Consider the following 25,739-nt stretch of genomic DNA (forward strand, 5'->3'; position numbering starts at 1 on the left):
CCAGGATTAGATGCTGCGTGCATTGGACACGCCTGGGCACGGGAACACGCCCGCAGCCAGGTGCCCCCACACAGGGGTGCCTGCACCCAGACAGCTCCCTGTTTACAATGTTCCGCCTCTAGGTACCCCACGATCAGACTTCACCTCCAGATACTCCCCACACTCAGGTGCTCCACACTCAGATACTCCTCACTCAGATTCTCCCCTGCACCCCGATACACCACACAGATACTCCCCAACACCCAGATGTTCCCCACACCAGATACCCCTCAGTACCCAGACATCTTCCCCACATAGATACTCTCCTGTGCCGAGATACTCCTGCCCCGGACACCCCACCTCCAGATCCTCCCTCACCCGGAACCTCCCCCACCCGGGTCCTCCCCCACCCGGGTCCTCCCTGAACCCGGGTCCTCCCCTCACCCGGGTCCTCCCTCACCCGGGTCCTCCCCCACCGGGGTCCTCCCTCCCCCACCCGGATCCTCCCTCCCCCACCCGGATCCTCCCTCCCCCACCCGGATCCTCCCCCACCCGGGTCCTCCCTCACCCGGGTCCTCCCCCACCCGGGTCCTCCCCCACCCGGGTCCTCCCCCACCCGGGTCCTCCCCCACCCGGGTCCTCCCCCACCCGGGTCCTCCCCCACCCGGGTCCACCCCCACCCGGGTCCTCCCCTCACCCGGGTCCTCCCTCACCCGGATCCTCCCTCACCCGGGTCCTCCCCTCACCCGGGTCCTCCCTCACCCGGGTCCTCCCCTCACCCGGGTCCTCCCTCACCCGGATCCTCCCCCACCCGGGTCCTCCCTCACCCGGGTCCTCCCCCACCCGGGTCCTCCCCCACCCGGGTCCTCCCCCACCCGGGTCCTCCCCCACCCGGGTCCTCCCCCACCCGGGTCCACCCCCACCCGGGTCCTCCCCCACCCGGGTCCTCCCCCACCCGGGTCCTTCCCCACCCGGGTCCACCCCCACCCGGGTCCTCCCCTCACCCGGGTCCTCCCTCACCGGGATCCTCCCTCACCCGGGTCCTCCCCCACCCGGGTCCTCCCCCACCCGGGTCCTCCCCCACCCGGATCCTCCCTGAACCCGGGTCCTCCCCCACCCGGGTCCTCCCCCACCCGGATCCTCCCTGAACCCGGGTCCTCCCCCACCCGGGTCCTCCCCCACCCGGGTCCACCCCCACCCGGGTCCTCCCCCACCCGGGTCCTCCCCCACTCGGATCCTCCCCTACCCGGGTCCTCCCTCCCTCACCCGGGTCCTCCCTCCCTCACCCGGGTCCTCCCTCACCCGGATCCTCCCTCACCCGGATCCTCCCTCACCCGGATCCTCCCCCACCCGGATCCTCCCTCACCCGGGTCCTCCCTCACCCAGATCCTCCCCCACCCAGATCCTCCCCCACCCGGGTCCTCCCCCACCCGGATCCTCCCTCACCCGGGTCCTCCCTCCCTCACCCGTGTCCTCCCTCCCTCACCCGGGTCCTCCCCCACCCGGGTCCTCCCTCACCCGGGTCCTCCCCCACCCGGATCCTCCCTCACCCGGGTCCTCCATCCCTCACCCGTGTCCTCCCTCCCTCACCCGGGTCCTCCCTCACCCGGGTCCTCCCCCACCCGGGTCCTCCCCCACCCGGGTCCTCCCCCACCCGGATCCTCCCTGAACCCGGGTCCTCCCCCACCCGGGTCCTCCCCCACCCGGATCCTCCCTGAACCCGGGTCCTCCCCCACCCGGGTCCTCCCCCACCCGGGTCCACCCCCACCCGGGTCCTCCCCCACCCGGGTCCTCCCTCACCCAGATCCTCCCCCACCCAGATCCTCCCCCACCCGGGTCCTCCCCCACCCGGATCCTCCCTCACCCGGGTCCTCCCTCCCTCACCCGTGTCCTCCCTCCCTCACCCGGGTCCTCCCCCACCCGGGTCCTCCCTCACCCGGGTCCTCCCCCACCCGGGTCCTCCCTCACCCGGGTCCTCCCTCCCTCACCCGGGTCCTCCCTCCCTCACCCGGGTCCTCCCTCACCCGGGTCCTCCCTCCCTCACCCGGGTCCTCCCCCACCCGGGTCCTCCCCCACCCGGGTCCTCCCCCACCCGGGTCCACCCCCACCCGGGTCCTCCCCTCACCCGGGTCCTCCCTCACCCGGATCCTCCCTCACCCGGGTCCTCCCCCACCCGGGTCCTCCCCCACCCGGGTCCTCCCCCACCCGGGTCCTCCCCCACTCGGGTCCTCCCCTACCCGGGTCCTCCCTCCCTCACCCGGGTCCTCCCTCCCTCACCCGGGTCCTCCCTCACCCGGATCCTCCCTCACCCGGATCCTCCCCCACCCGGATCCTCCCTCACCCGGGTCCTCCCTCACCCAGATCCTCCCCCACCCGGGTCCTCCCCCACCCGGATCCTCCCTCACCCGGGTCCTCCCTCCCTCACCCGTGTCCTCCCTCCCTCACCCGGGTCCTCCCCCACCCGGGTCCTCCCTCACCCGGGTCCTCCCCCACCCGGGTCCTCCCCCACCCGGATCCTCCCTCACCCGGGTCCTCCCTCCCTCACCCGGGTCCTCCCTCACCCGGGTCCTCCCTCCCTCACCCGGGTCCTCCCCCACCCGGGTCCTCCCTCACCCGGGTCCTCCCTCCCTCACCCGGGTCCTCCCTCCCTCACCCGGGTCCTCCCCCACCCGGATCCTCCCTCACCCGGGTCCTCCCTCACCCGGGTCCTCCCTCCCTCACCCGGGTTCTCCCTCCCTCACCCGGGTCCTCCCTCCACCCGGGTCCTCCCTCACCCGGGTCCTCCCTCCCTCACCCGGGTCCTCCCTCCCTCACCCGGGTCCTCCCTCCCTCACCCGGGTCCTCCCTCCACCCGGGTCCTCCCTCACCTGGGTCCTCCCCCACCTGGGTCCTCCCCCACCCGGGTCCTCCCTCACCCGGGTGCTCCCTCAACCGGGTCCTCCCACACCCGGATCCTCCCCCACCCGGATCCTCCCTCACCCGAATCCTCCCCCACCCGGGTCCTCCCCCACCCGGGTCCTCCCTCACCCGGGTGCTCCCTCACCCGGGTCCTCCCCCACCCGGGTCCTCCCCCACCCGGATCCTCCCTCCACCCGGGTCCTCCCCCACCCGGATCCTCCCCCACCCGGGTCCTCCCTCCACCCGGGTCCTCCCCCACCCGGGTCCTCCCTCACCCGGGTCCTCCCTCACCCGGGTCCTCCCTCACCCGGATCCTCCCTCCCTCACCCGGATCCTCCCTCACCCGGGTCCTCCCTCACCCGGGTCCTCCCTCCCTCACCCGGGTCCTCCCTCACCCGGGTCCTCCCCCACCCGGGTCCTCCCTCCCTCACCCGGGTCCTCCCTCACCCGGGTCCTCCCCCACCCGGATCCTCCCTCACCCGGATCCTCCCCCACCCGGATCCTCCCTCATCCGGGTCCTCCCTCCCTCACCCGGGTCCTCCCTCACCCGGGTCCTCCCTCCCTCACCCGGGTCCTCCCTCCCTCACCCGGGTCCTCCCTCCCTCACCCGGGTCCTCCCTCACCCGGGTCCTCCCCCACCCGGGTCCTCCCCCACCCGGGTCCTCCCTCCCTCACCCGGGTCCTCCCTCCCTCACCCGTGTCCTCCCTCCCTCACCCGGGTCCTCCCTCACCCGGGTCCTCCCTCACCCGGGTCCTCCCTCACACGGATCCTCCCTCACCCGGGTCCTCCCTCCCCCACCCGGGTCCTCCCTCACCCGGATCCTCCCTCACCCGGGTCCTCCCTCACCCGGGTCCTCCCTCACCCGGGTCCTCCCTCCCTCACCCAGATCCTCTCTCCACCCGGGTCCTCCCCCACCCGGGTCCTCCCTCACCCGGGTCCTCCCTCACCCGGGTCCTCCCTCACTCGGATCCTCCCCCACCCGGGTCCTCCCTCACCCGGGTCCTCCCTCACCCGGGTCCTCCCTCACTCGGGTCCTCCCCCACCCGGGTCCTCCCTCCCTCACCCGGGTCCTCCCTCACCCAGATCCTCCCTCCACCCGGGTCCTCCCCCACCCGGATCCTCCCTCACCCGGGTCCTCCCTCACCCGGGTCCTCCCTCCCTCACCCGGGTCCTCCCTCCCTCACCCGGGTCCTCCCTCCCTCACCCGGGTCCTCCCTCCCTCACCCGGGTCCTCCCTCCCTCACCCGGGTCCTCCCTCCACCCGGGTCCTCCCTCACCCGGGTCCTCCCTCCCTCACCCGGGTCCTCCCTCCCTCCATCCGGGTCCTCCCCCACCCGGATCCTCCCTCACCCGGGTCCTCCCTCACCCGGGTCCTCCCTCCCTCACCCGGGTCCTCCCTCACCCGGGTCCTCCCCCACCCGGGTCCTCCCTCACCCGGGTCCTCCCTCACCCGGGTCCTCCCTCCCTCACCCGGGTCCTCCCCCACCCGGATCCTCCCCCACCCGGATCCTCCCTCACCCGGATCCTCCCCCACCCGGATCCTCCCTCACCCGGGTCCTCCCTCCCTCACCCGGGTCCTCCCTCCCTCACCCGGGTCCTCCCTCCCTCACCCGGGTCCTCCCTCATCCGGGTCCTCCCCCACCCGGGTCCTCCCCCACCCGGGTCCTCCCCCACCCGGGTCCTCCCCCACCCGGGTCCTCCCCCACCCGGGTCCTCCCCCACCCGGGTCCTCCCCCACCCGGGTCCTCCCTCCACCCGGGTCCTCCCTCCACCCGGGTCCTCCCCCACCCGGATCCTCCCCCACCCGGGTCCTCCCCCACCCGGGTCCTCCCCCACCCGGGTCCTCCCTCCACCCGGGTCCTCCCTCCACCCGGATCCTCCCCCACCCGGATCCTCCCCCACCCGGGTCCTCCCTCCACCCGGATCCTCCCCCACCCGGGTCCTCCCTCCACCCGGGTTCTCCCCCACCCGGGTCCTCCCTCACCCGGGTCCTCCCTCCCTCACCCGGATCCTCCCTCCACCCGGGTCCTCCCCCACCCGGATCCTCCCCCACCCGGATCCTCCCTCCATCTGGGTCCTCCCCCACCCGGGTCCTCCCTCACCCGGGTCCTCCTTCACCCGGGTCCTTCCCCACCCGGATCCTCCCTCCCTCACCCGGGTCCTCCCTCACCCGGGTCCTCCCACACCCGGATCCTCCCCCACCCGGATCCTCCCTCCACCCGGGTCCTCCCCCACCCGGATCCTCCCTCCACCCGGGTCCTCCCCCACCCGGATCATCCCTCCCTCACCCGGATCCTCCCTCCACCCGGGTCCTCCCCCACCCGGATCCTCCCCCACCCGGATCCTCCCTCCACCCGGGTCCTCCCCCACCCGGATCCTCCCTCACCCGGATCCTCCCCCACCCGGATCCTCCCCCACCCGGATCCTCCCTCCCTCACCCGGGTCCTCCCCCACCCGGGTCCTCCCCCACCCGTGTCCTTCCCCACCCGGGTCCTCCCTCCCTCACCCGGGTCCTCCCTCCCTCACCCGGATCCTCCCCCACCCGGATCCTCCCCCACCCGGATCCTCCCTTCCTCACCCGGATCCTCCCTTCCTCACCCAGGTCCTCCCCCACCCGGATCCTCCCTCCCTCACCCGGGTCCTCCCCCACCCGGGTCCTCCCCCACCCGTGTCCTTCCCCACCCGGGTCCTCCCTCCCTCACCCGGGTCCTCCCTCCCTCACCCGGATCCTCCCCCACCCGGATCCTCCCTTCCTCACCCGGATCCTCCCTTCCTCACCCGGGTCCTCCCCCACCCGGATCCTCCCTTCCTCACCCGGGTCCTCCCTCACCTGGATCCTCCCTCACCCGGGTCCTCCCTCCACTCGGATCCTCCCTTCCTCACCCGGATCCTCCCTTCCTCACCCGGGTCCTCCCCCACCCGGATCCTCCCTTCCTCACCCGGGTACTCCCTCACCTGGATCCTCCCCCACCCGGGTCCTCCCTCACCTGGATCCTCCCCCACCCGGGTCCTCCCTCCACTCGGATCCTCCCTTCCTCACCCGGATCCTCCCTTCCTCACCCGGGTCCTCCCCCACCCGGATCCTCCCTTCCTCACCCGGATCCTCCCTTCCTCACCCGGGTCCTCCCCCACCCGGATCCTCCCTTCCTCACCCGGGTCCTCCCTCACCTGGATCCTCCCCCACCCGGGTCCTCCCTCACCCGGATCCTCCCCCACCCGGGTCCTCCCTGCACCTGGAGCCCGCCCTGCGTCCTGATACTCCCGCACCAGGCGCTTCCCCCCTCCAGGCACAGCACACACTCACGTTTCCCTGCCCCCAGAAATCCGTGTGGGGTGGTCCCCAAGTCCAGCCCGGCCGGGTCGTGTGGATGCTCCTGGAGCTCTGACGCTGTGTCCTGTACAGAGCTGCCCCCGGCGCCCAGGTCCTCTTATTGTCCGCGCTGCTGCCCCCAGAGCCTCGCGGGAACAGGGAGCCGCCTGTGCGGGGCGCCCCCGTCCTCCGTCCCTCCCTCCCTCCCTCCCTGCCTCCCTCCCTCCCTCCCTCCCGTCCCCGTCCACGTCCCCTTCATCAGAGCCCCCCTGCTGCCCCCTCAGCGCTGTGGAGAGCTCCCTCCTGGGCCGTTGTGGTCCCGAATCGCGTGGCACCCGAGCCGCCTCCTTTCTGGTGTCCGAGGTGAGCAGCCCCGTCCACGCGGGCGAGTCCTGCACACGGAGGCTTCCAAAGCCACCGTCAGTTCCTGTGTTTCTGTAAAGGATCGTTTTCATGAGCCCATTCTCCAAATGCGTCACGGTGGCCTTCCTCGTGCAAGGCCGGCGTGTGCACAAGCCTCCCAGCTCCTCCCTCCTCCCCACACCCTCCGTCTCTTGGTCCTTTCCGTGTGAGGAAGAACAACCCCTCTCCTTGCTAGTGTCTGTGTTAAGTCTTTCTCTTCACACTTTGGGTTTCTCACGTAAGAGACGCCGTGTGGTACTGACGCTCGCGGGTCTGGTCGGCTTCACCTGATCCTGGTCTCCACCTGCACCCGATTCCTACAGGTGCCTCAGGTCGACCCTTCTTCTTGGCTGTGTAGTACTCCATGGCATGCCAAGCCCACATTTTCTTTATACATTTATCTGGGTGGATGTACAGGTGCTTCCTGGCTTTAGCTAGTGTGAGCTTTAGCTAGCGTGAGCTACGCTCCTCAGACGTGCGCATGTGAGGTCAGAACCAGCTCTTGCACTGACCTCCGTCTCCAGCCCATGTTAACATTCTCTTCTTCACCCTGGGTGAAGCTCGCCATCCTCCTGCCTCAGCCTCCCAGAGCCCTGGAATAAACTCACGGTCCTTTATAAGACAGACCCTCCTGAGGAGAACTGCGAGCAGCCTGGGTCCCTGCTGCAAGGCGCCCAGAATTGCTGGCCGCTCCCGGGGTCTCAGCGCGAGGCCCGTGGCCGCAGGCCCGTGGTCGCCTGTCTCCCAGCGGCCCCCGACCCTCAGCACCCTTGCCCGGGGCTGTGAGCGGCTGCCCAGGGCCCAGAAAGGGACCTGCGCTCTGTAAGCCTCCTGGCAACTTTACAAGCATCAAAACGATTCACAGGAACTGCGATGCCCGCCTCTGCTATCAGGTCAGGGAGGCTGAGGCAGGAGGATCACAGGCCGGACTCGAGAACAAACACAAGAGCTGCGGATGGAGCTCAGGGCAAGGCCCCGGGCCCGCTCGGTGCCCAGCTTCTCAAGTGTCGGCGTGGCCTGTGGTCTCACTTCCGGTTGGCATCAGAAAGACCTGCCTCCACATGGTGGGGTTCAGCCAGGAGGCCGAGCAGTCTGGGGGTCCTGAGTCCGCGTCTCTGTGCTGCAATCCTGGGTCCAAGCAATCGGTCCGGGCTCTGGGAAGCCAGGAGAAAAGCTTTACTCAAGGGCGAGGGAAGGACGGACTCCCGGCCCGGATGCAGCCCAGCGGGCGGCACAAGTGCCTGCCTGGCCGCAGGGAGGTGGTGAGTTCGAGCCCTGTTTGAATAAAAACATAACATTTTGCAGAAAACGGAGATGAAGCCTCTTTCTGGAGTAGGGTAGGGCGGTCTGCAAGCGCCAAAGTGAACCCCGTTATTCCACTGACCACAAGCAGGAATAAAGCCTTTCATCTTAGAGGTGCTGCGCCTGCCATCCCAGCATTCGGGAGGCTGAGGCAGGAGGATCGCTGGTTTCAAAATAAATAAAACGCGCTGCAGATGACGCTCAGTACAAAGGCCCGGGTTCAGTTCCTTGTACTGGGGAAAATGTCAGTCCACAGCCCTGCAGATGACGTTTTTCCCGTAGACCGGCTTCCCGGCAGCTCCCCGGGTAGAGGCTGGAGCCCTTGGCGCTGGCCGGTGGCCACCGGGGCGTGTGGCCTGAGGAGGCAGGAGCAGCTTGCGTTCAAGCCAAAGGGCGCCATCGTGAGGTCCTCTATCAAAGCAAACCTAACTGTCCAGCCTGGGTTTAAAGGAAGCTCGTCCTGCCTCAGCCTCCCGGAGCCCGGAGCATCCTTCCAGGACCGGACCGTCTCCGTCTCGCCTGTCTGTTCCCCACGAGGCCAGAGCCGTGTAACGTCCAGGGGCGCTGCGGGGTGCTGCCCACGCCTCTCCCCGGAATCTGCTGGGCCCATTGGTCAGATGCGCACTTTGTGGTCACCCTGCGAGACTTCCCAGGACGGCATGAAAGTCGCGGATCAATTTGCAAATGTTCACAGCAGAACCTGGTTAGAAGGAAACTCTGCCCGCCTGGTTTCCCTGGGATTCCCGCGTTGCATTTGCAGATTTCCATATCCATTTGCCATTCTGGCAATTTATGTAAAATCACTACCGGCAGGCTCATTCCTTTCCACCGCAGCTCGGGGTCCTCCATCCTCAGGGGCTTCACCAGCTGGGATCAGAAACCCGGTGATGGTCGCTGCCGAGCGCCATCCAGCAGAAAGGCAGCTGTAAACGCAAGACGCCGGGTCCCCGTCCACCTCGGCCCCGGAGCCAGCCCCGTGTGACTCCCGGTTCCTCCCCAAGGTCACAGTGACCGGGACAGGTCAGGGTTTCGGGTCCATTTGGGACATGGAGGTGGCCAGGATGGCACAGGTAAAGACCCTGAGCACAGAGCACCCCGAGCTGCTGGGAGAGCGGCTGGACCTGGGGGAGCCGGGCAGAGCTGGGGGATTTTGGGGGGTCCATGGCTTTTACTGCGACACACTCCTTCACATAAAACGTCACACGTGGCCTCCTGCTAGGTGACTTCCAGTGCAGAACGCAGTGTAGACGCCGTGGACAGAGGCCCAGATGGCACTGATTCGGGACCAGGGATCCCAGTGGAGCCTCCACACTCAACACGAGCGTCACACTTCTGAGGACATGTGTCCCGTCTGCAGGAGGAAGGTCCACGGATGCCAAGGGCCAGCGGATTCCCACTTGGCGCTGGGAGCCTAGACTACCCATGGAATCAGAGTGGATCCAAACCCAGAAACGCTGGTACCGACCCGGGCTCGGCTCTGATGACCCTCAGGACGAGCGCTCTGCAAACCTAGGGCCACCAGACATCAGAAGGAAGGATTCTGTTAGCATCAGAGGCAAGGCCAGGCCCCATGTGGGCCACACCTCCAAAACGAGCCCGTCCCTGATGGCTGCCATGTATGTGTCTGTGATGTGCTTGAAACAACCAGCCCCATGAGCAAAGCTGGGGGCGTGTCTGTGGGTGATTGACAGGGAGACCGGCCAACTGAGAGGAAGCCCCACCCCGGATGTGGGCGGTGCCGACCAATAGGCTCGCAGCCTGGATGACATAAGCAGGGGAAGAAGCAGGAAGTGCTTCCATGTCCTGGAGGCGCCTGGTTTGCAGCTCCTGCCTTGGATATTGGCGTGTAGCCTTCCAGGACAGACTTGTGACTTCCAACACGGGTTTGCACTGGTGACTACCGAGAGCTTCCAGGCCGCCGACCTTTAGCATCTCTGGCTCCTCCGCTGGTCCAGGCTTTGGGCCAACATTCTGGGTTCCCCCACCTGCTCCTGTGGGGGGCTCTGGGACTCTGCCCGCGATGCCATGAGCTTCCTCGTGACTCTGCACAGTTGCAATTTTTGTGCCAGTCTGTTCCTCCAGGAAACCCTGGCTCATCATCCCTGTGATCCCAATCCAAGGGCATCACCCTGGGTGTTAGGTCGTCTGAGTGTGGATTTTGGGGCACATGTGGGTTCAGGCCATAAGTACTGACGACGTGCATGGTACCCCTAAATCTCAGTCCGTTCGTCCTCTAGCCTCCATCTGAGATTCTACAGAGCCCACCCTGGGCTCAGCTGCATTCTCAGCCGTGCAGTACCCCGTGGACCTATATAACGTGGGTCTCCCTCTTGTAACCGTGCTCCACACCGTGTGCTTCCACAGCCCACGTCTCTCTGTCACCTCTGTAAACACCGTTTTGTTCTTCATCACCGTACACCTGGCATCTGCCATGCATGGATCAGAACAGGTGCGCCTTCAGTGTTTGTTGAACGACTACATGATTGTTGCACTCACTCCCTGGGGCCCACAGAAGAAGCAAGGTCCTGAAATTTACCACCCGGGAATGGGGGTCCCCGTGACTTCTCACGTAGCTGCGTTGAAAGCCAGAGCGAGCCGGGCACTGTCCGATTCCCTCGCACACCTGTGCTTCTTTAGCATGTTTGTTTGCCACCCACGGAGATGAGGTAAGCCCTTGAGCCATGAGCCACTCTGAACTGCGTTTGTTGGCCACAGAAGCCAGGCCTGCCGTGGCGCTGGGCGCGTGCCCCTCTGTCTGAGAGCTGGGCGCAGCTTGTCGCCCCTCAGGGCAGGGTTGCCGGGTCCTGCCCAGCAGTTGGCACCTCGGGGTGCACCCTGGCCTGGGCCCCCTGCAGTGGTGTCCCGCGTGCGTTGCCAAGTCTGCCGGGAGGCTGCAGAGCTCGCAAGCGCTTGCCCAGGACGGTGCGGGTGCCCACCGCCGCTGGGCCTCCCTGCTGGGAGCTGAGGGCAGAGCCCTCAAGCCAGCCAGCCAGCCAGCGCCCGGCTCGTTCCGTCACCTCCACCCATTGGCGCCTGTCGCCCTGCCCAGCCGGGGACAAGCGAGCGGCGGGAGGGTGGGGCCACCGAGCTGGAGCTGGCACAGAGGCCTCGGGCACGGGCACGGACGGGCCCGGCAGCGGGATGGAGGTGCGCTGGGGGCTGCCCTGCCTGGCGCTGCTGCTGTGTCTCCTGACGCTCGCCCCAGGTGAGCGGGTGCTGCTTTCAGGGAGAAGGGCTGGGGGGCCGCCTGGGACCCCGCACTCGGGAGGCTGAGGCAGGAGGATCGCAGGGCCTGAGCCAGCCGGGACTCCGCGGTGAGACCCGGCTCCGAACATCCACATAACTGGCTGATGGCACTTTGCTGGGCAGGATGAGCGGGATGCGGACCAGCGCTGCCTGCCGGGTGCTCGGGGGACAGCAGGGCCCAGTTCCGGGCCTGACACTGCAGCCTCAAGGGAGGAGCACCCCGAGAGGAGCTGGGGCTCGGTTCTGCTCTTTGGGGGCAGCGGGTCGGGGAAACGTGGCTTGTTTGAACTCTGCGGTTTAAGAATCAGGTGTGATTTAAGTGAGTTCGATTCCCAGTACAAAACAAACAAGGTGAGTTTTTAAAGTGTTAGTCATTGGTGTTGATAGTTAGGGACCAGGAGGAGAAGGAGGGCGTGTGTGCGTGTGTGTGCGCGTGTGTGTTGGTGTCCGTGTGGACCCGAGTGTGGAACCGGGATTTGGACCCACAGGGTTTAACTCCAATCCCAGCCTTTCTGCAGTTTTAAATAAGTTTCCCAGAGTCTTCCTAAGTCACACGCTGCCCAGGCCGGGCTCTGCCTTCGATCCTCCTGCCTCAGCCTCCTGGAGCTGGGCTGCCAGGCGGGCACCACCTCGCTCAGCTTAGAAATGAGCTTGGAAGTGTCTCTGTGCACAGGGTAGAGATGAACGTGGAAGCGGACTTCTGTTTTGTGGGACAGCTTATCACGGATCACGTTCAGGGGACGGGCAGCCGGTTCAGCGCTTGCTTCTCTGTAGGTCCATCAGAGGTTTGTGCAAATTAAAATCATCTGAAGTGCTCACGACTGGTTTGAAATGGCAGACTGTGCGGCTGAGACTCTGGGAGAGGGGCTTTTGTTTTGGTGAGGGGACCCGGGGAAGGGCTGAACATGTACTAGGTGAATGTTGGCGTGTGTTCCCCATGGAAGATGTGTTTTCGGTGGCTACCTTGGGACTCCAGAGATTTCGAGAGTCAGATGAATTTCCAGAGTGGCAGGAGCTGCAGGTCAGGGATGAAAAGGATTCCTCTGGAGGAGTTCCCGCTGGCTTTTCCGGTTTGTCCTGTCTGTGGAGAGGGCGATTATGCAGGTGGCGGAGGCTGTTTAGGTGGGAGGGCGAGGTGTGCAGATGGCTCTGGCATCTTTAGATCTCGGTGTGGAGGATGTGGACAGTCACTGATGTTTAACAACCAGGCTTCACTGGTCTGTGTTGAGTGGTTTACACTGGCAGTCACACGAGCAGAGGCTCGCAGAGTCCCATGAGTGCGCAGCTCCCGTGACGTGGTTTCAGCAGGTCCCCACTGAGGCTGCCACAGATCTCCACCCTCCGCCCGAGGGAGGACCAAATTCCTCCTCCTCCTCTTGTTTCTTCTCTTCTTTCTCTTCCCTCTCTTCCGACTCCAGCTTCTCCTTCTTCCTCTCCTTCAAGGCCGGAGCCTCGGGCAGTCAGGCAAGTGTGCTCTCACAGTTATGCAGTTTGTGTTGAACTGCAATAGCAGTAAAATGGCTTTCACCATTAGGACAGAATACCTCACAGCCACAGTTTACAGCAGGAGAGACTGGCTTAGGCTCAGGGGTGCAGAGGGTGCAGTCCATGGCCGGCTGCTCCAAGGCGGGAGCATCATGGTGGACGGTGTGGGGAGGAGAGACGCTCCATCATGGTGGCCGGGAAGCAGGGAGAGAAGGGAGGAGCCGGGGACCAGAACACAGCTTAAAGGGGGAGCTCAGTGTGCTCAGGGGTGCAGAGGGTGCAGTCCATGGCCAGCTGCTCCAAGGCGGGAGCATCATGGTGGACGGTGTGGGGAGGAGAGACGCTCCCATCATGGTGGCCGGGAAGCGGGGAGAGAAGGGAGGAGCCGGGGACCAGAGTACAGCTTAAAGAGGGAGCTCAGTGTGGCTCAGGGGTGCAGAGGGTGCAGTCCATGGCCGGCTGCTCCAAGGCGGGAGCATCATGGAGGACGGTGTGGGGAGGAGAGACGCTCCATCATGGTGGCCGGGAAGCAGGGAGAGAAGGGAGGAGCCGGGACCAGAACACAGCTTAAAGGGGGAGCTCAGTGTGGCTCAGGGGTGCAGAGGGTGCAGTCCATGGCCGGCTGCTCCAAGGCGGGAGCATCATGGAGGACGGTGTGGGGAGGAGAGACGCTCCCGTCACGGTGGTCGGGAAGCAGGGAGAGAAGGGAGGAGCCGGGGACCAGAACACAGCTTAAAGAGGGAGCTCAGTGTGGCTCAGGGGTGCAGAGGGTGCAGTCCATGGCCGGCTGCTCCAAGGCGGGAGCATCATGGTGGACGGTGTGGGGAGGAGAGACGCTCCCATCATGGTGGCCGGGAAGCAGGGAGAGAAGGGAGGAGCCGGGGACCAGAACACAGCTTAAAGAGGGAGCTCAGTGTGGCTCAGGGGTGCAGAGGGTGCAGTCCATGGCCGGCTGCTCCAAGGCGGGAGCATCATGGAGGACGGTGTGGGGAGGAGAGACGCTCCATCATGGTGGCCGGGAAGCAGGGAGAGAAGGGAGGAGCCGGGGACGAGAACACAGCTTAAAGAGGGAGCTCAGTGTGGCTCAGGGGTGCAGAGGGTGCAGTCCATGGCCGGCTGCTCCAAGGCGGGAGCATCATGGTGGACGGTGTGGGGAGGAGAGACGCTCCCGTCATGGTGGCCGGGAAGCAGGGAGAGAAGGGAGGAGCCGGGGACGAGAACACAGCTTAAAGAGGGAGCTCAGTGTGGCTCAGGGGTGCAGAGGGTGCAGTCCATGGCCGACTGCTCCAAGGCGGGAGCGTCATGGTGGATGGTGTGGGGAGGAGAGACGCTCCCATCATGGTGGCCGGGAAGCAGGGAGAGAAGGGAGGAGCCGGGGACCAGAACACAGCTTAAAGAGGGAGCTCAGTGTGGCTCAGGGGTGCAGAGGGTGCAGTCCATGGCCGGCCGCTCCAGGGCGGGAGCATCATGGTGGACGGTGTGGGGAGGAGAGACGCTCCAGTCATGGTGGCCGGGAAGCAGGGAGAGAAGGGAGGAGCCGGGGACCAGAACACAGCTTAAAGAGGGAGCTCAGTGTGGCTCAGGGGTGCAGAGGGTGCAGTCCATGGCCGGCTGCTCCAAGGCGGGAGCATCATGGTGGACGGTGTGGGGAGGAGAGACGCTCCCATCATGGTGGCCGGGAAGCAGGGAGAGAAGGGAGGAGCCGGGGACCAGAGCACAGCTTAAAGGGGGAGCTCAGTGTGGCTCACGGTGCAGAGGGTGCAGTCCATGGCCGGCTGCTCCAAGGCGGGAGCATCATGGTGGACGGTGTGGGGAGGAGAGACGCTCCCGTCATGGTGGCCGGGAAGCAGAGAGAGAAGGGAGGAGCCGGGGACCAGAGCACAGCTTAAAGAGGGAGCTCAGTGTGGCTCAGGGGTGCAGAGGGTGCAGTCCATGGCCGGCTGCTCCAAGGCGGGAGCATCATGGTAGATGGTGTGGGGATGCTCACATCACGGATGTATTAAATTGACATTAAAAGTAGTCATCTTTGGGAATTTTCATGTAAAATACAAAAGAAATCCTAAAAAGATCTAATAGCAACACAAACAGAGTTCAGTTCACGGTTTGAAGAGCATTTTGTCAAAAGAAGACAGAGGCCCGAGATGTAGGTGAAAGCCAGGCAATGTCATTTTTATTAAAATTATGAAACTGGGAAATTGTGAGGGAGCCCCAGCACAGGCGGCTGCTGTGACGGTGAGGGTTAGATAAACAAACAGGAGGGCAGGGGAAGCACTGAGTTCTCGGTTTGTCCTGCTGGCCTCTGAGCCGGCTGGAGCCTCGCCCAGCAGGTGACGGACCTCAGCTCGGGTGTCGGGTGCATCGTGGGGCTGTGTCCCCAGGGCTGGGCTGGTCTCCAGGGGCTTCCTGGGTGCCCGTCACGCCCTGTCTGCTTTCCGGCCTGCACGCTGAGCAGCCTCCTTCCCCTGCACCATCCACCCTGAGGTTTCAGTCGTGGGACCATGGACTGCACCCTGTGCAGCGTGCACCCCGCAGAAACCTGTCCTCTTCGAGGCGAGCGTGTGCAGCGTGTCATCCCCGTGATGGGGACGCTGAGGGATGCATCTCAGCCCCGTAGGGTCTGGGGTGCTGAGGAAGACGCCCCGAGGCTGGTGGCGTTCCCGCCTGGGCCTGGGATGCCAGGGTCACCCCCTCCCAGCAGCTCTCGGCGAGGCTCTGTGCTCCTTCTCAGCTCCTGACCACGCGCCCGGGACGTGGCCTTGGAGGGCGTGGGCCCGACGGCATGGTGCGCCCGGGCTCGGGGTGCAGTGCACACAGTGGCCTTGTCTCTTTAGCCCCGGTGGGTTTTATTTCTGGCAAACAGAAACCTTTGCACCATTAGAAGATGGCACGCTTGGGTCTTTCCTCTCCTGGGGAAGCCATCTTGTGTGCAGGGAGGGGTCAGGACAGGGGCTCCCCACTAGGACACCCCGGGGTCATTCCTCTTTCCTGTCCTGGATGTCATCAGTGACCAGCTGGGTCCCAGCCCTTGTCCTGTGTACCAGCCTGGAAAGATCCGTTACCCGGCTGTCCCGGGCCCCTTCCATTGGTCCCGCCCTCTCCAGAGACCAGGTCTCACTGTGCATCGCAGGCTGGCCTCGAACTCCCAGCGATCCTCCTGCCTCAGCCTCCCAAGCGCCGGGATCACGGGCCTGCATCGCCCGGTCCCTGCGTGTCCCTTGTAGACCATGGAAGCAGGTTGATCAGACAGTCGTGCAATTAACAGTCAGGAGGTTGAGGTCGGTTACCCTCTGGGCCGCTCTGTGGATTCCCGGCCCTGTGTCCTCGGTGAAGTTCCTTGAAGTCAGATAATTGGGACTGACACAGAACCCTGTCCCCAGCGGCAGCTGCCCGCCTGGTCCTGCTGGCTTGGATTAAACCGTCAATGTTGAGAAACAATGCTGGATCCTGTGTAAAGCAAAGGGAACCCCGCGGTGGAGGGGCAGGTGTTCCCCGGGCTTCAGGATCACAGAAGCTTCGGGCTGCTGTTTGCTCTGCGGTCCGCCCGGCCGGTGCTGGGCGCGCTAGACTGGAATTCAATGCCGCCGCAGCTCGCGGCTCTGCTCCGGGCCAGCGCTTCAGAAAGAGCCTGTGTGTGCCGTGTATGCTCTTCCTTTGAGTCGATGCTTTGCAGAGGCTGCCTGAGGCTGAGCCGTGTTTACCTGGAGCTGAATAACTGTCTTTCTCTGCAGTCTGCACAGGGCGCCTGGTGCGTGTGGGCTGATCTCTTTTTAGAAGCATCTACTGTGTATCCGTATCATTACTATGTTTTTGAACTTTTTTTTGAGACCTATGCAGCCAGGCCGGCCTTGAGCTCACCGTGCAGCCCAGGCTGGTCTCCAACTCATAGAGATCCTCCTGCCTCAGCCTCCCGAGAGCTGGGATGACAGCTGTGCACCACCACGCCCGGCTATTTTTATTATGATTATTATTAGTAGTAGTAGTCTTATGGTCAGAATAGCTCTGTGCTTGGCTTTGTGAGGTGCTCACTGCTCTGCGAGCTCCGAGGCCTGCAGACAGGCGAGGATTTCCAGGGGCTCCAACTGCAGCGGGGACATTGCTGGCTCGGGCAGGAGTGGGACAGGCCGGGAAGGATGCGGCCACAAGGGCGGGAGCAGCTGTCCCTGCAGGGCCCTGTCGTGGTGAAGTCCTCTGAGGCTGATGAAGCAGTTCCCGCCCCTCGCCTTGGGGGACCCCCAGGAGTCGAGGTTTGCCTTCTGTTGTCCTGAAGCAGGATCAGGGCTGGCTGAGCAGCCTCTGCAGAGCGCTTGCCAAGCTCGAGCCTCAGAGACGCAGATGCATCCCGGGCCCGGGATGAGCGTTCCTGCTCCCGAGGTCGCTCCCTGATGGCCTGGGGATCCGGGTGCACACACCCGGGCAGGTTCCGTCTCTCCCAGGATGACGGAGGCCTGCAGTCCGGCTGCTGGCCCTGCTGCCCTGCCGTGCACCGTCCGGCCCTGCGAGCTCCACAGGTCTGCGGCTGTGAGTCAGCACCCTGAGGACGCTCCGGCCCGGAGCATCTCACAGATGCACGCCAGCCTGGTGCAGGTCAGAAATGCGAGCCGAGCCGAGCCGAGCCGAGCCGAGCCGAGCCGAGCCGAGCCGAGCCGCGAGCCGAGCCGAGCCGAGCGCCGAGCCGAGCCGAGCCGAGCCGAGCCGAGCCGAGCCGCGAGCCGAGCCGCGAGCCGAGCCGAGCCGAGCCCCGAGCCGAGCCGAGCCCCGAGCCGAGCCGAGCCCCGAGCCGAGCCGAGCCGAGCCCCGAGCCGAGCCGAGCGCCGAGCCGAGCGGAGCCCCGAGCCGAGCCGAGCCCCGAGCCGAGCCGAGCCCCGAGCCGAGCCGAGCCGAGCCGAGCCGAGCCCCGAGCCGAGCCGAGCCCCGAGCCGAGCAGGCCAGCGAGGCCGACAGCACCGCGCCCTCCTCCTTCCGGCTCCTCCAGGGCCAGCCGGGGTCTGCCTGTGGTCCGGGAGGCCGAGGCAGGGAGGTTTCCAGGATAACGCCGGCTGGGTCTCAGGAGGAAGAGGAGCGAGGGCGGGGCTCCCCCAGCCCAGGGTGCAGCACTGAGCCCCTAAAAAGCAAAGCGCTGGGCCCAGAGCCGCCCAGTCCCAGGCCCGGGAGGCCCGCACCGTCCGCCTGTCCGTCCCGTCTGTCCTCGGGGATCCCGCACCCTGAGAGGTGCCCACCCTTCTCACCACGTCCGGCTGCTCCCCAGCCCCCCGGGCACCCGCACTTCAGGGCGGCCGGAGAGCGCAGGTGGCAGAGGCCCCTGGTGTGCGGGTCGGTGGCCCCGAGTGGCTCCCTGCCACGTGGGCAGCAGGCTTCTGCGAGGCCCGCCTGATGCGGTGGGCAGCAGTCAGGGTGGGGCTGCGTGACAGTTTGCAGAGTGCACGCAAAGCGCGGCTGGAATTCATATCGCAAGGTTGGTGCACGGCGGGGCCGTGAAAAGGTGTGCGTGGGTAGGAGGCACGGAAGGTGTGCGCTGGAGCAGCCACGCAGGAGCGGGCGGCCGGAGGAATCCCGGGGGCTGACGTCACTTCCGGTCTGGAGGAACTCAAGGAGTGACAACACTTCCTGCTGGAGGATGTCAAGAAGTGATGTCACTTCCGGTCTGGAGGAATTCAGGAGGTGATGCTACTTCCTGCCTTGGGGGATTTAATAAGTAATGTCGTTTCCTGTCTGCAGGGATTCAGTAAGTGATGTCCCTTCCTTCTGGGGAAAATGATTAAGTCCTGTCACTTCCTGTCTATGGGGGATTCAAAAAGTGATGTTACTTCTGGTCTGGGGGAGGGGGTACTCAATAAATGACGTCACTTCCTGTTTGGAGGACTTCAAGAAGTGACATCACTTCCTGTCTAGAGGACTTTAGGACGGGATGGTACTTCCTGCCTCAGGGAAGTCAATAAGTGATGTCACTTCCTGTCTTGGAGGGACTGAATAAGTGATGTCACTTTCTGTTATGAGGCTTCACTAAGTGTTGCATTTCTGGTCTGGGACGATTTAGTAGGTGATATCATTTTGTGTCCTGAGGATTGAAGAAGTGATTCCATTTCCTGTCTGGGTGGATTGAAGAAGTGATGTTACTTCCGGTCTGGGGGGTGGGGGGAATTCAATACCTGATGTTACTTCCTGTCGGGAGGGCGTCAGTGATGTCGCTTCCGGCCTTGGAGGGGTTCTGTAGTGAGTGACGTCACTTCCTGTGTCCCAGTGCATTCTGAACCGGACAGTGGGCCAGCGAGCTGGGTGGGGAGACAGGCGCTGGGTGTTGTCCTCACGAAAAGCTTCTGGGTCTGTCTCTGTCCTGTCCCGAAGCTGCAGAGCCTCAGTCTGTGCACCTGGGGAATGGGTGCATCAGAAATGCCAGCGACACGGGTGGGTGGGAGGGAGGGATGATGGGGGACCCCAAGACATGGGTGGGGAGGCCGGTCCGGGACAGGCTGAGTAGCTGTCCCTGTGCATGTGGGGGGCCGGGCCCTGGGCCTCCGCTCAGCAGCACTGTCGGGGCATCCCGGGCCTCGGCGAGGCTGAGTCAGGAGGATCTCAGGTCTGAGCGCAGTCTGGGCCTCGTGAGACCTTGTCTCGAAGCAGAAAGTAGAAGAGGCCGGTGCAGTCTGCTCAGAGTGCTCACAGGCCGGCGCAGCCTGCAGGCTCCTCCCAGCGTCCGGCCGCTCGCTGTCCACCTGTGTGCTCGGGGCCCGTGGCCACGCACCCGTGGCTGCCGTGGCTCCTCGGCGTGTACACGCTCACCCTGGTGCCCGCCGGGCCCGGTGCGACCCTAACATCGTGCAGACGGTGTGTGAGCAGCAAGTGATCCGGGTGCAGGGCGCCCCAGCAGCCAGCAGCCAGCAGCCTGGGGGCTTCGCGTCAGCCAGCAGAGCGCCCCGAGTCCCTGTGGCCCCGAGCACGCTTGGTCCCGCCCTGGTCTCCACGGTCACCTCACTGTCCTCCTCTGTCCCCACAGGGCAACGCGACTTCGACCTGGCGGACGCGCTGGACGAGCCGGGTGAGTGGCCGCAGGGCGGGCCGGGGTCCCCAGCTGCACTCGTGGGGGGTGCAGTGCGGTGTGGGAAGGCGCTGAGGACCCCGGTCACCCCACAGCCGCGTGGTCACCAAGCTGCTTGGGACTGACTGACCGGAAAGCCGAGATCTGCTTTCTTCCTGGGACTGCGGGGGAAGCAGATGTGGGTCGGGAAGGAAAGAGAGAGGAGGGCCCGTGTCGGGGGACCCCACCGTCCACCCTGCTGGTCTCTCCCTTTGCAGCCCCAAACTTGTATGCTCCCTCCTTGTCCCTCTTTTGGGAATTTCACTTTTTCACTCAGTGTTCGTCTTTCTGAACCTGGCTTTCTTTGTCCGACATGGTGCAGTCCGGATGCATCCCGGCTGTTGCAAATGAGGATTTTTCATTCTTTATGGCTGTATAATACTCCGCACGTCAGTGGGCCCGTTCTCTTAATCCAGTCGTCTTGTGGTTGTGACGCAGGGTCGCTCTGCCGTTCTCCATGCTTGGAGCTGCTTTGCATCGCTGGTATTGACTGGCTTTCTTCTTTTTCTTTATTTGCAGAACCCACCAAGAAGCCGAGCTCGGGTGAGTGGCTCTGGGTTGGCTACCTGCTGCCTTTGCAGGCTGGGTAAGGAAGCATCTGGGGTTCAGGGGTGCGTACGCAGCTGCCAGACACGGGCCAGTCGGTCGGTGTCACTCGTGGTTGCTGGTGTTTGAGGCATGGGAATTAACCAGCACTGTGAACAAATCAGAGTCCGTCCACCTTGCTGGTGGAAATCAAGATGGCGCCATGGGAAAAGGCTTGCTGGACCATCAGAGAATGAAGGCAGATGGGCGTACGGGTGCCCGGTTCCAGTACACAAAAGGATTAGAAATGGGCATTCAGAGAAAACCCAGCATCAGCGCTCACAGCGGGTAAACGCGCATGGACCCTCCGGGGTGGAATAGCATGCAGCCCTGAAAAGGAGGGAGTTGGTCTCTGCTCCCTGTGGGCGAGTCTCAGGCCCTGCCTGCAGGAGACCTGGTTCAGGGGCCCCGCAGAGCACGGTCACTCCGTGGATACGATGCCCAGAGCGGCCAAAGCCACCCACGTGGAAAGTGGGTTCCAGGGCTGGAGTTAGGGATGGGGCGTGAGTTCCGTGGGCCCGGGGTGGGCGTGGGGCCTCTGCGCGGATGTGGTGGGAACGTTCTGGAAGGAGAGAGCCGTGGTGGCCGCACAACCTGCTCAGTGGCCTAAAGGAGCTCAAAGTATTTGCTCTAAATCGAGTTCGTGTTCACATGGTAGTGAGTTTCCCTTCAGCATTTGCTGACCAAGGTGACCTCAAGGCGTGACCCAGCACCCCGCATAGCCCCAAGGGGCTCCCCCCGAGGCCCCTGCGTCTCGGAAACGGCCCATTTGTCATCGACTGATGGGTGGAGAAGGGAAACTCGGTGTCACACTTTTGTGGAGTACTATGCTGCCACGAAGAAGGGGACTGCAGTCCTGCGTGGGGCAGCGGCTGCCCCTGGAGACCGGGGTGCGGAGGGAGACAAATCGGACCGCGAGCTCCTGCGCGGCCGCCGCCACGGGACCAGCCCTGGGCCATTGGGAGCTCTCAGAGGGTGAAGGACGGTGCCGGGGGACGGCATTTTAGAGCGGACCACGTGCCCGACGTGGGGCCTGTCCTAAGCTCCGCCCTCCTGCCTAGAAGGAGGGTGATACGAAAACTTACACTATGAAGAGAAAATAAGTATCAAGTAAGTATTAGTAATTCAGGGAAGAATAAACATTGAGAGAACCTTGTTCAGAGTAATATTTAGAATTAAGAAAACAACAAACAATAAGTGTTAGGAAAATCATAAATATGAAGGATTACAATATTAACAAAAGTGTCGAGGATAAACTTTCTTGTATCTGTTGTCTGTCTGTATCGCATGGCTGTCTGTCTGTCTGCCTCTCTCTATTACACTGACTGAGTTTTTGGTCCCGGGAATGGACTCGGGACCCTGCACCTGCCAGGCAGGTGTCTGCGCCCCCACAATGTTTTTAAGGCCTGGCACCCTGATCAAACCAAGGACGCCCCGAGTCCCCGTCCGCCTCTTCACCCTCGCGCTCGGCGTTAGTCGCTCCCTGAAGCTTCCTCTCCTCTCCCCTCTTCTACTCCGTTGTGTTAGTTGATGTCTTTTAGACCCCACCTAGGAGAGACCCTGAGTGACTAAGTGTGCACCTTTTGTTCTGCGTAAAGGTGACCAGATCCACACACTGGGCGGGTTTTTATGGGACATCCGCCTGTCGTTTTTCAGTCTATATTTGCGACCCAGACCGACGCTCTGTGTCTGATTTATCTCCCTCAACCACATGGTCTCCTGTGTGAAGCCATTTTGCGAATGCAGGACTCAAGTGGATCTTTCTTCGGGGCTGCGTAGTACTCCTCGGGTGCACACAGCACGTTTTTCTTATGTGTTCCCAGGCTGCTCCGGGATGCAGCCTCTGTGAGCGTGACACTGTCACACGGGTGTGCGCGGTCCCGGTAACAGGATGTCTTTAGCCCTTGCAGGAGGACGCCGGCCAGGGGGCCGCACGGTTTCTGTTCCCACCTGGGAACGGCCACGCGGGGCGCGCAGAGGTCTCACGGGGCCGCCGCAGAGCTCGGCGGTTTCAGGGGGACGGAGGCCCCCAGCGGGCGCCCGGATGAGCTCAGGACTGCCGCGGGCAGGGGGAGCCCGCGCCTGGGTTAACGCGCTGCCCCTCGCCCCGCAGACATCCTCCCCAGGCCCAGGCTGCCCCAGCCACCCCAGCCTGCCAACTTCGGCAACGGGAACGGACACGGGAACGGACACGGTAACGGGAACGGTCGGTGGGAGGGTGCGTGTCGCCCTGAGCTCGCTCTGTCCCGGGTGCGCCCTGAACTTGGGGAGAGCGTCCTGCCTCCCTTCCTGGGGCCCACGGCGGGGTCCCCCAGGCGGGTCCACGCTGGCCCCTGAGACCCCCCGTCCTTTCCCGGCAGACCTCTACCCACCGCTGAACCCCAGGCCGCACCCGGAGCCCGGAGCCAGCGACGAGCACACAGGTGGGTCCCAGGCCGAGCTGCGGGGAGCCGGCCCGAACTCCTCTTTTAACACCTCAGGATCCGGGGCCCGAGGCCGGTGCCCGGGTTGCTCCTCATACACACAGGGCTGAGACCCCAGGGCTCCCGGGTCCCCCGACACACCGAGCGGTCAGCCGGGGGGACGTCAGAGGGCTGTGGGCTCCGCGGGGTGCTGGGCTCACCTGGTGTTCAGTCCGATGACCGAATCCCAATCAGCTCCCAGCTGAATGCCAGAGTGGGTCGGCAGGTGGGGCGCAGTGGGGTTCGCCTGTCACCCCGGCATCTGGGAGGCTGAGGCAGGAGGATCACAAGTTCAACCCCAGCCGGGTGGATTTAGGAGCTTACGGAGACCCTGGTCAAAACAGCAATTTTCAAAATATATGAAAGGGCTGGGTGGAGCTCCGTGCAAAGGCCCTGGGGTCGATGCCCAGGACCACACACATGCACACACATGTGCACACATGTACACACACAGAATGGGCCAGTGTTCAGGGATCCGTTAGCTGTTCCTGACCATGGGGTGTAGATCGAGTGCAGAAGGAGCTTTTTCTGTTCTATTTGGAAATGGGGGAGCTGAACTAGAGAGGGACGGAGAGCAGGAAGGCGGCATGGAGGATGTGGGCTGGGGGGTCAGCCGAGGCCAACGCTGAGGTCAGGGGTGTCCGCAGGGTGGACGCCTGGCTTACAGCAGGACAGGGAGGTGTGGGAGCAGGGCGGGTCACGGGTCGGGCAGGGGGCGTGTGCAAAGGCCCTGGGGCAGCGGCCCATGGTGTGTGTGGGTCGGGAGGGGACAGAGGAGCCGGGCGCGCCGTATGACCTGCCGTGCTGTCCACCCGCCTGCAGGACACTCGGACAGCGGCAAAGACCCCAAGCCCAAGCCGCCTACAGGTAGGGAGAGGAGGAGACGGAGGAGGAGGCTGAGGCGGGAGGGTCTCTCGTTCCTGTTCAACCTGGCAACGTGCAGGCCCGAGAGCCCGGGTGCTGCCCAGGGGCCGCCCACAAATCCAACCCCCGTCTCTCAGCAGGGGGAGCGGGAGGACCAGGAGGAGCAGGAGGAGCGGGAGGAGCAGGAGGAGCAGGCGGCAGTGACAGCAGCGGCGGCCAGGACACCAGCGGTGGGTCACGTGCGGTCCGGGGCTGGGGGCGCTGGGGTCTACGTTAGGGGGACGGCACATGTCGGGGTGCAGGGCGGAGTGTGCAGCCCTGGGCAGGGACGCCGGCGGCTCCCGATCTCCAGGCTGCTCTGCAGAAGTCGGGGTGGCGGGGCCCAGAGCGCTCAGCTGTCCCCCAGGTCCTGGTCGGGAGGCTGAGGCGGGAAGGTCTCCGTCTCTAAAACGTTGTTTTTTAATAGTCAGTCTACAGGCCCGGCACGGTGCGTGGTTACCTGTGCGGCCGGGGCAGCGGTGGGGCTCGGGGGGGGGGGCGCGGGCTGTGGGTGACGCCGGCCTCTGCTGCCCCCCGAGCTCAGGCTGCCCCCCGGCCTGTCCCCCCGCAGGCAGCACCATCGCCAAGATCGTGTCCCCCATCGTGTCGGTGCTGGTGGTGTCGCTGCTGGGCGCCGGCGTGAGCTACTTCAAGTCCGGCGGGCGGGGCGGCTGCCTGCGGACCAGCGGTGAGCACCCTGCAGCCCCTCGCTCGAGGTCCCGGGAGCCCCCCAAAGCCCCCCAAAGCCCGTGCTGTGCTCAGCGCAGGGAGGGCTGTCAGCCAGGGTCACGATCATCATCATCGCCATGTTGGGGACGGCGCCTCGGGGTCCAGTCCAGCCCCCCACTGCACCCCGCGGGGAGACCGTCCTGCCTCGGCCTCCCGAGCACTGACTTGGGTGCTGAGAGGCGCTCGGGGCGCTGAGCTGAACCGCGGCGACTCTGTGTGTTTACAGGGGGACCCGGGAGCAGGGCCCCCCAGGACGGCGTGGGGTCCCCACCTGTGTGACACGGCCCCCCCTTCCCCTGCAGAGGTGGAGAACGTGTGAAGGATCCCGGGCCGCCATGCGGGCCAGAGACCGCAGCCAGGACCAGACGAAGCCGGGGCGGGGGCTGGGGTGCGCGGGGTCAGCACAGGGGGGCCCCCTCCCTGTCCTCTCCTCCCCTCCCCCCTCCTTGCTCCTCGGGTTCTGGGCACCCCCAGAGCCTCCACACGGAGCTAAGTTCTAGCCGTTGCAAACTTTAATTTAATTTAATTTTTTAATCCATTTCAAGAGTACGTCTTGCCGAGTGGTGCTGAGCCCCAGGCTGGGCTCAGCGCCCCCTGGACCTGAGGGCAGCGGTGTGCACCCCACCTCCCACCCCGGGCATGACCCACTGGGCCTCACAACCCAGCTGGGGACCCGGGAGGCAGGCCGAGTTTCCCAAGCCCTGGCCTGGGCCTCGTCCTCCGGCCCTGCCCAGGGCTGGCACGCCTGGCTGTGCCCCTCGTGGTCCCCAGCGGGCCCCGGCTCCTGTGCCGGGAACCCAGGCTGACGGGACGCGGGCATTGCCAGCACCGACGCCACTGTGCTGGGGCCTCAGGGCCTTTGCACGGCCTTCCCTCCAGGTTCTGTATTCCTGAGCGGCGCACAGAGTTTCCGGGCTGAGCTCTTCGGAGCTGAGTGTTGCTCCCCGATGCTCGGTTCTCTCCCGCCCCTGACGAAACGCAGGTTCATTCCTTTTTGGCCGCTGGGGTGCCAGTGCTGCCCGCTCCACGGCCGAGGGCGGGAGACAGCGCAGGCATTAATCAGGACACAGAGCACAGAGGGGCGGGGCTGAGTCCTGCATGGCCACGCCCAGCAAGACGTCACTTCCGCTGTAGGCCACGCCCCTCGTGGGTCTCGTTGCCGGGCAACGGCTCCTAGACTGAGTACCAAGTCCTCAACACTGAGCGCGGGTGCTGCTCACGGTGCCTCTGCGGCTTGCGGACACTCAGTGCGGACTCGTCAGGGGCGACGTGCGGCACGAGGGACCCCGAGCTGCACCCCGTTTCCCTAAAAGCGGGCATTATTAAAACGCTGGCTTCCGCCCTGCTGTCCACAATCTGGCTTCA

The 25,739-nt window shown here is 64.8% G+C and overlaps 1 protein-coding gene across 1 annotated transcript; it reads left to right on the plus strand.

Annotated features, from left to right (window-relative positions):
• The first annotated feature begins 10,553 nt into the window (after positions 1 to 10,553).
• On the plus strand, positions 10,554 to 25,729 carry Xg (Xg glycoprotein (Xg blood group)). Its single transcript, XM_063242743.1, has 10 exons — positions 10,554 to 10,558; positions 10,748 to 11,097; positions 19,615 to 19,656; positions 20,215 to 20,238; positions 22,394 to 22,474; positions 22,641 to 22,703; positions 23,565 to 23,609; positions 23,744 to 23,836; positions 24,190 to 24,333; positions 24,601 to 25,729. Exons 1-10 carry the CDS (start codon positions 10,554 to 10,556, stop codon positions 24,651 to 24,653), a joined length of 900 nt encoding a protein of 299 aa, XP_063098813.1. The 3' UTR covers positions 24,654 to 25,729.
• Positions 25,730 to 25,739: the final 10 nt, after the last annotated feature.

This window comes from Cavia porcellus, unplaced genomic scaffold, assembly GCF_034190915.1.
Source record: "Cavia porcellus strain 051 isolate PalLab524CR breed Dunkin Hartley unplaced genomic scaffold, mCavPor4.1 scaffold_33, whole genome shotgun sequence".
Classification (NCBI taxonomy): Eukaryota; Metazoa; Chordata; class Mammalia; order Rodentia; family Caviidae; genus Cavia; species Cavia porcellus.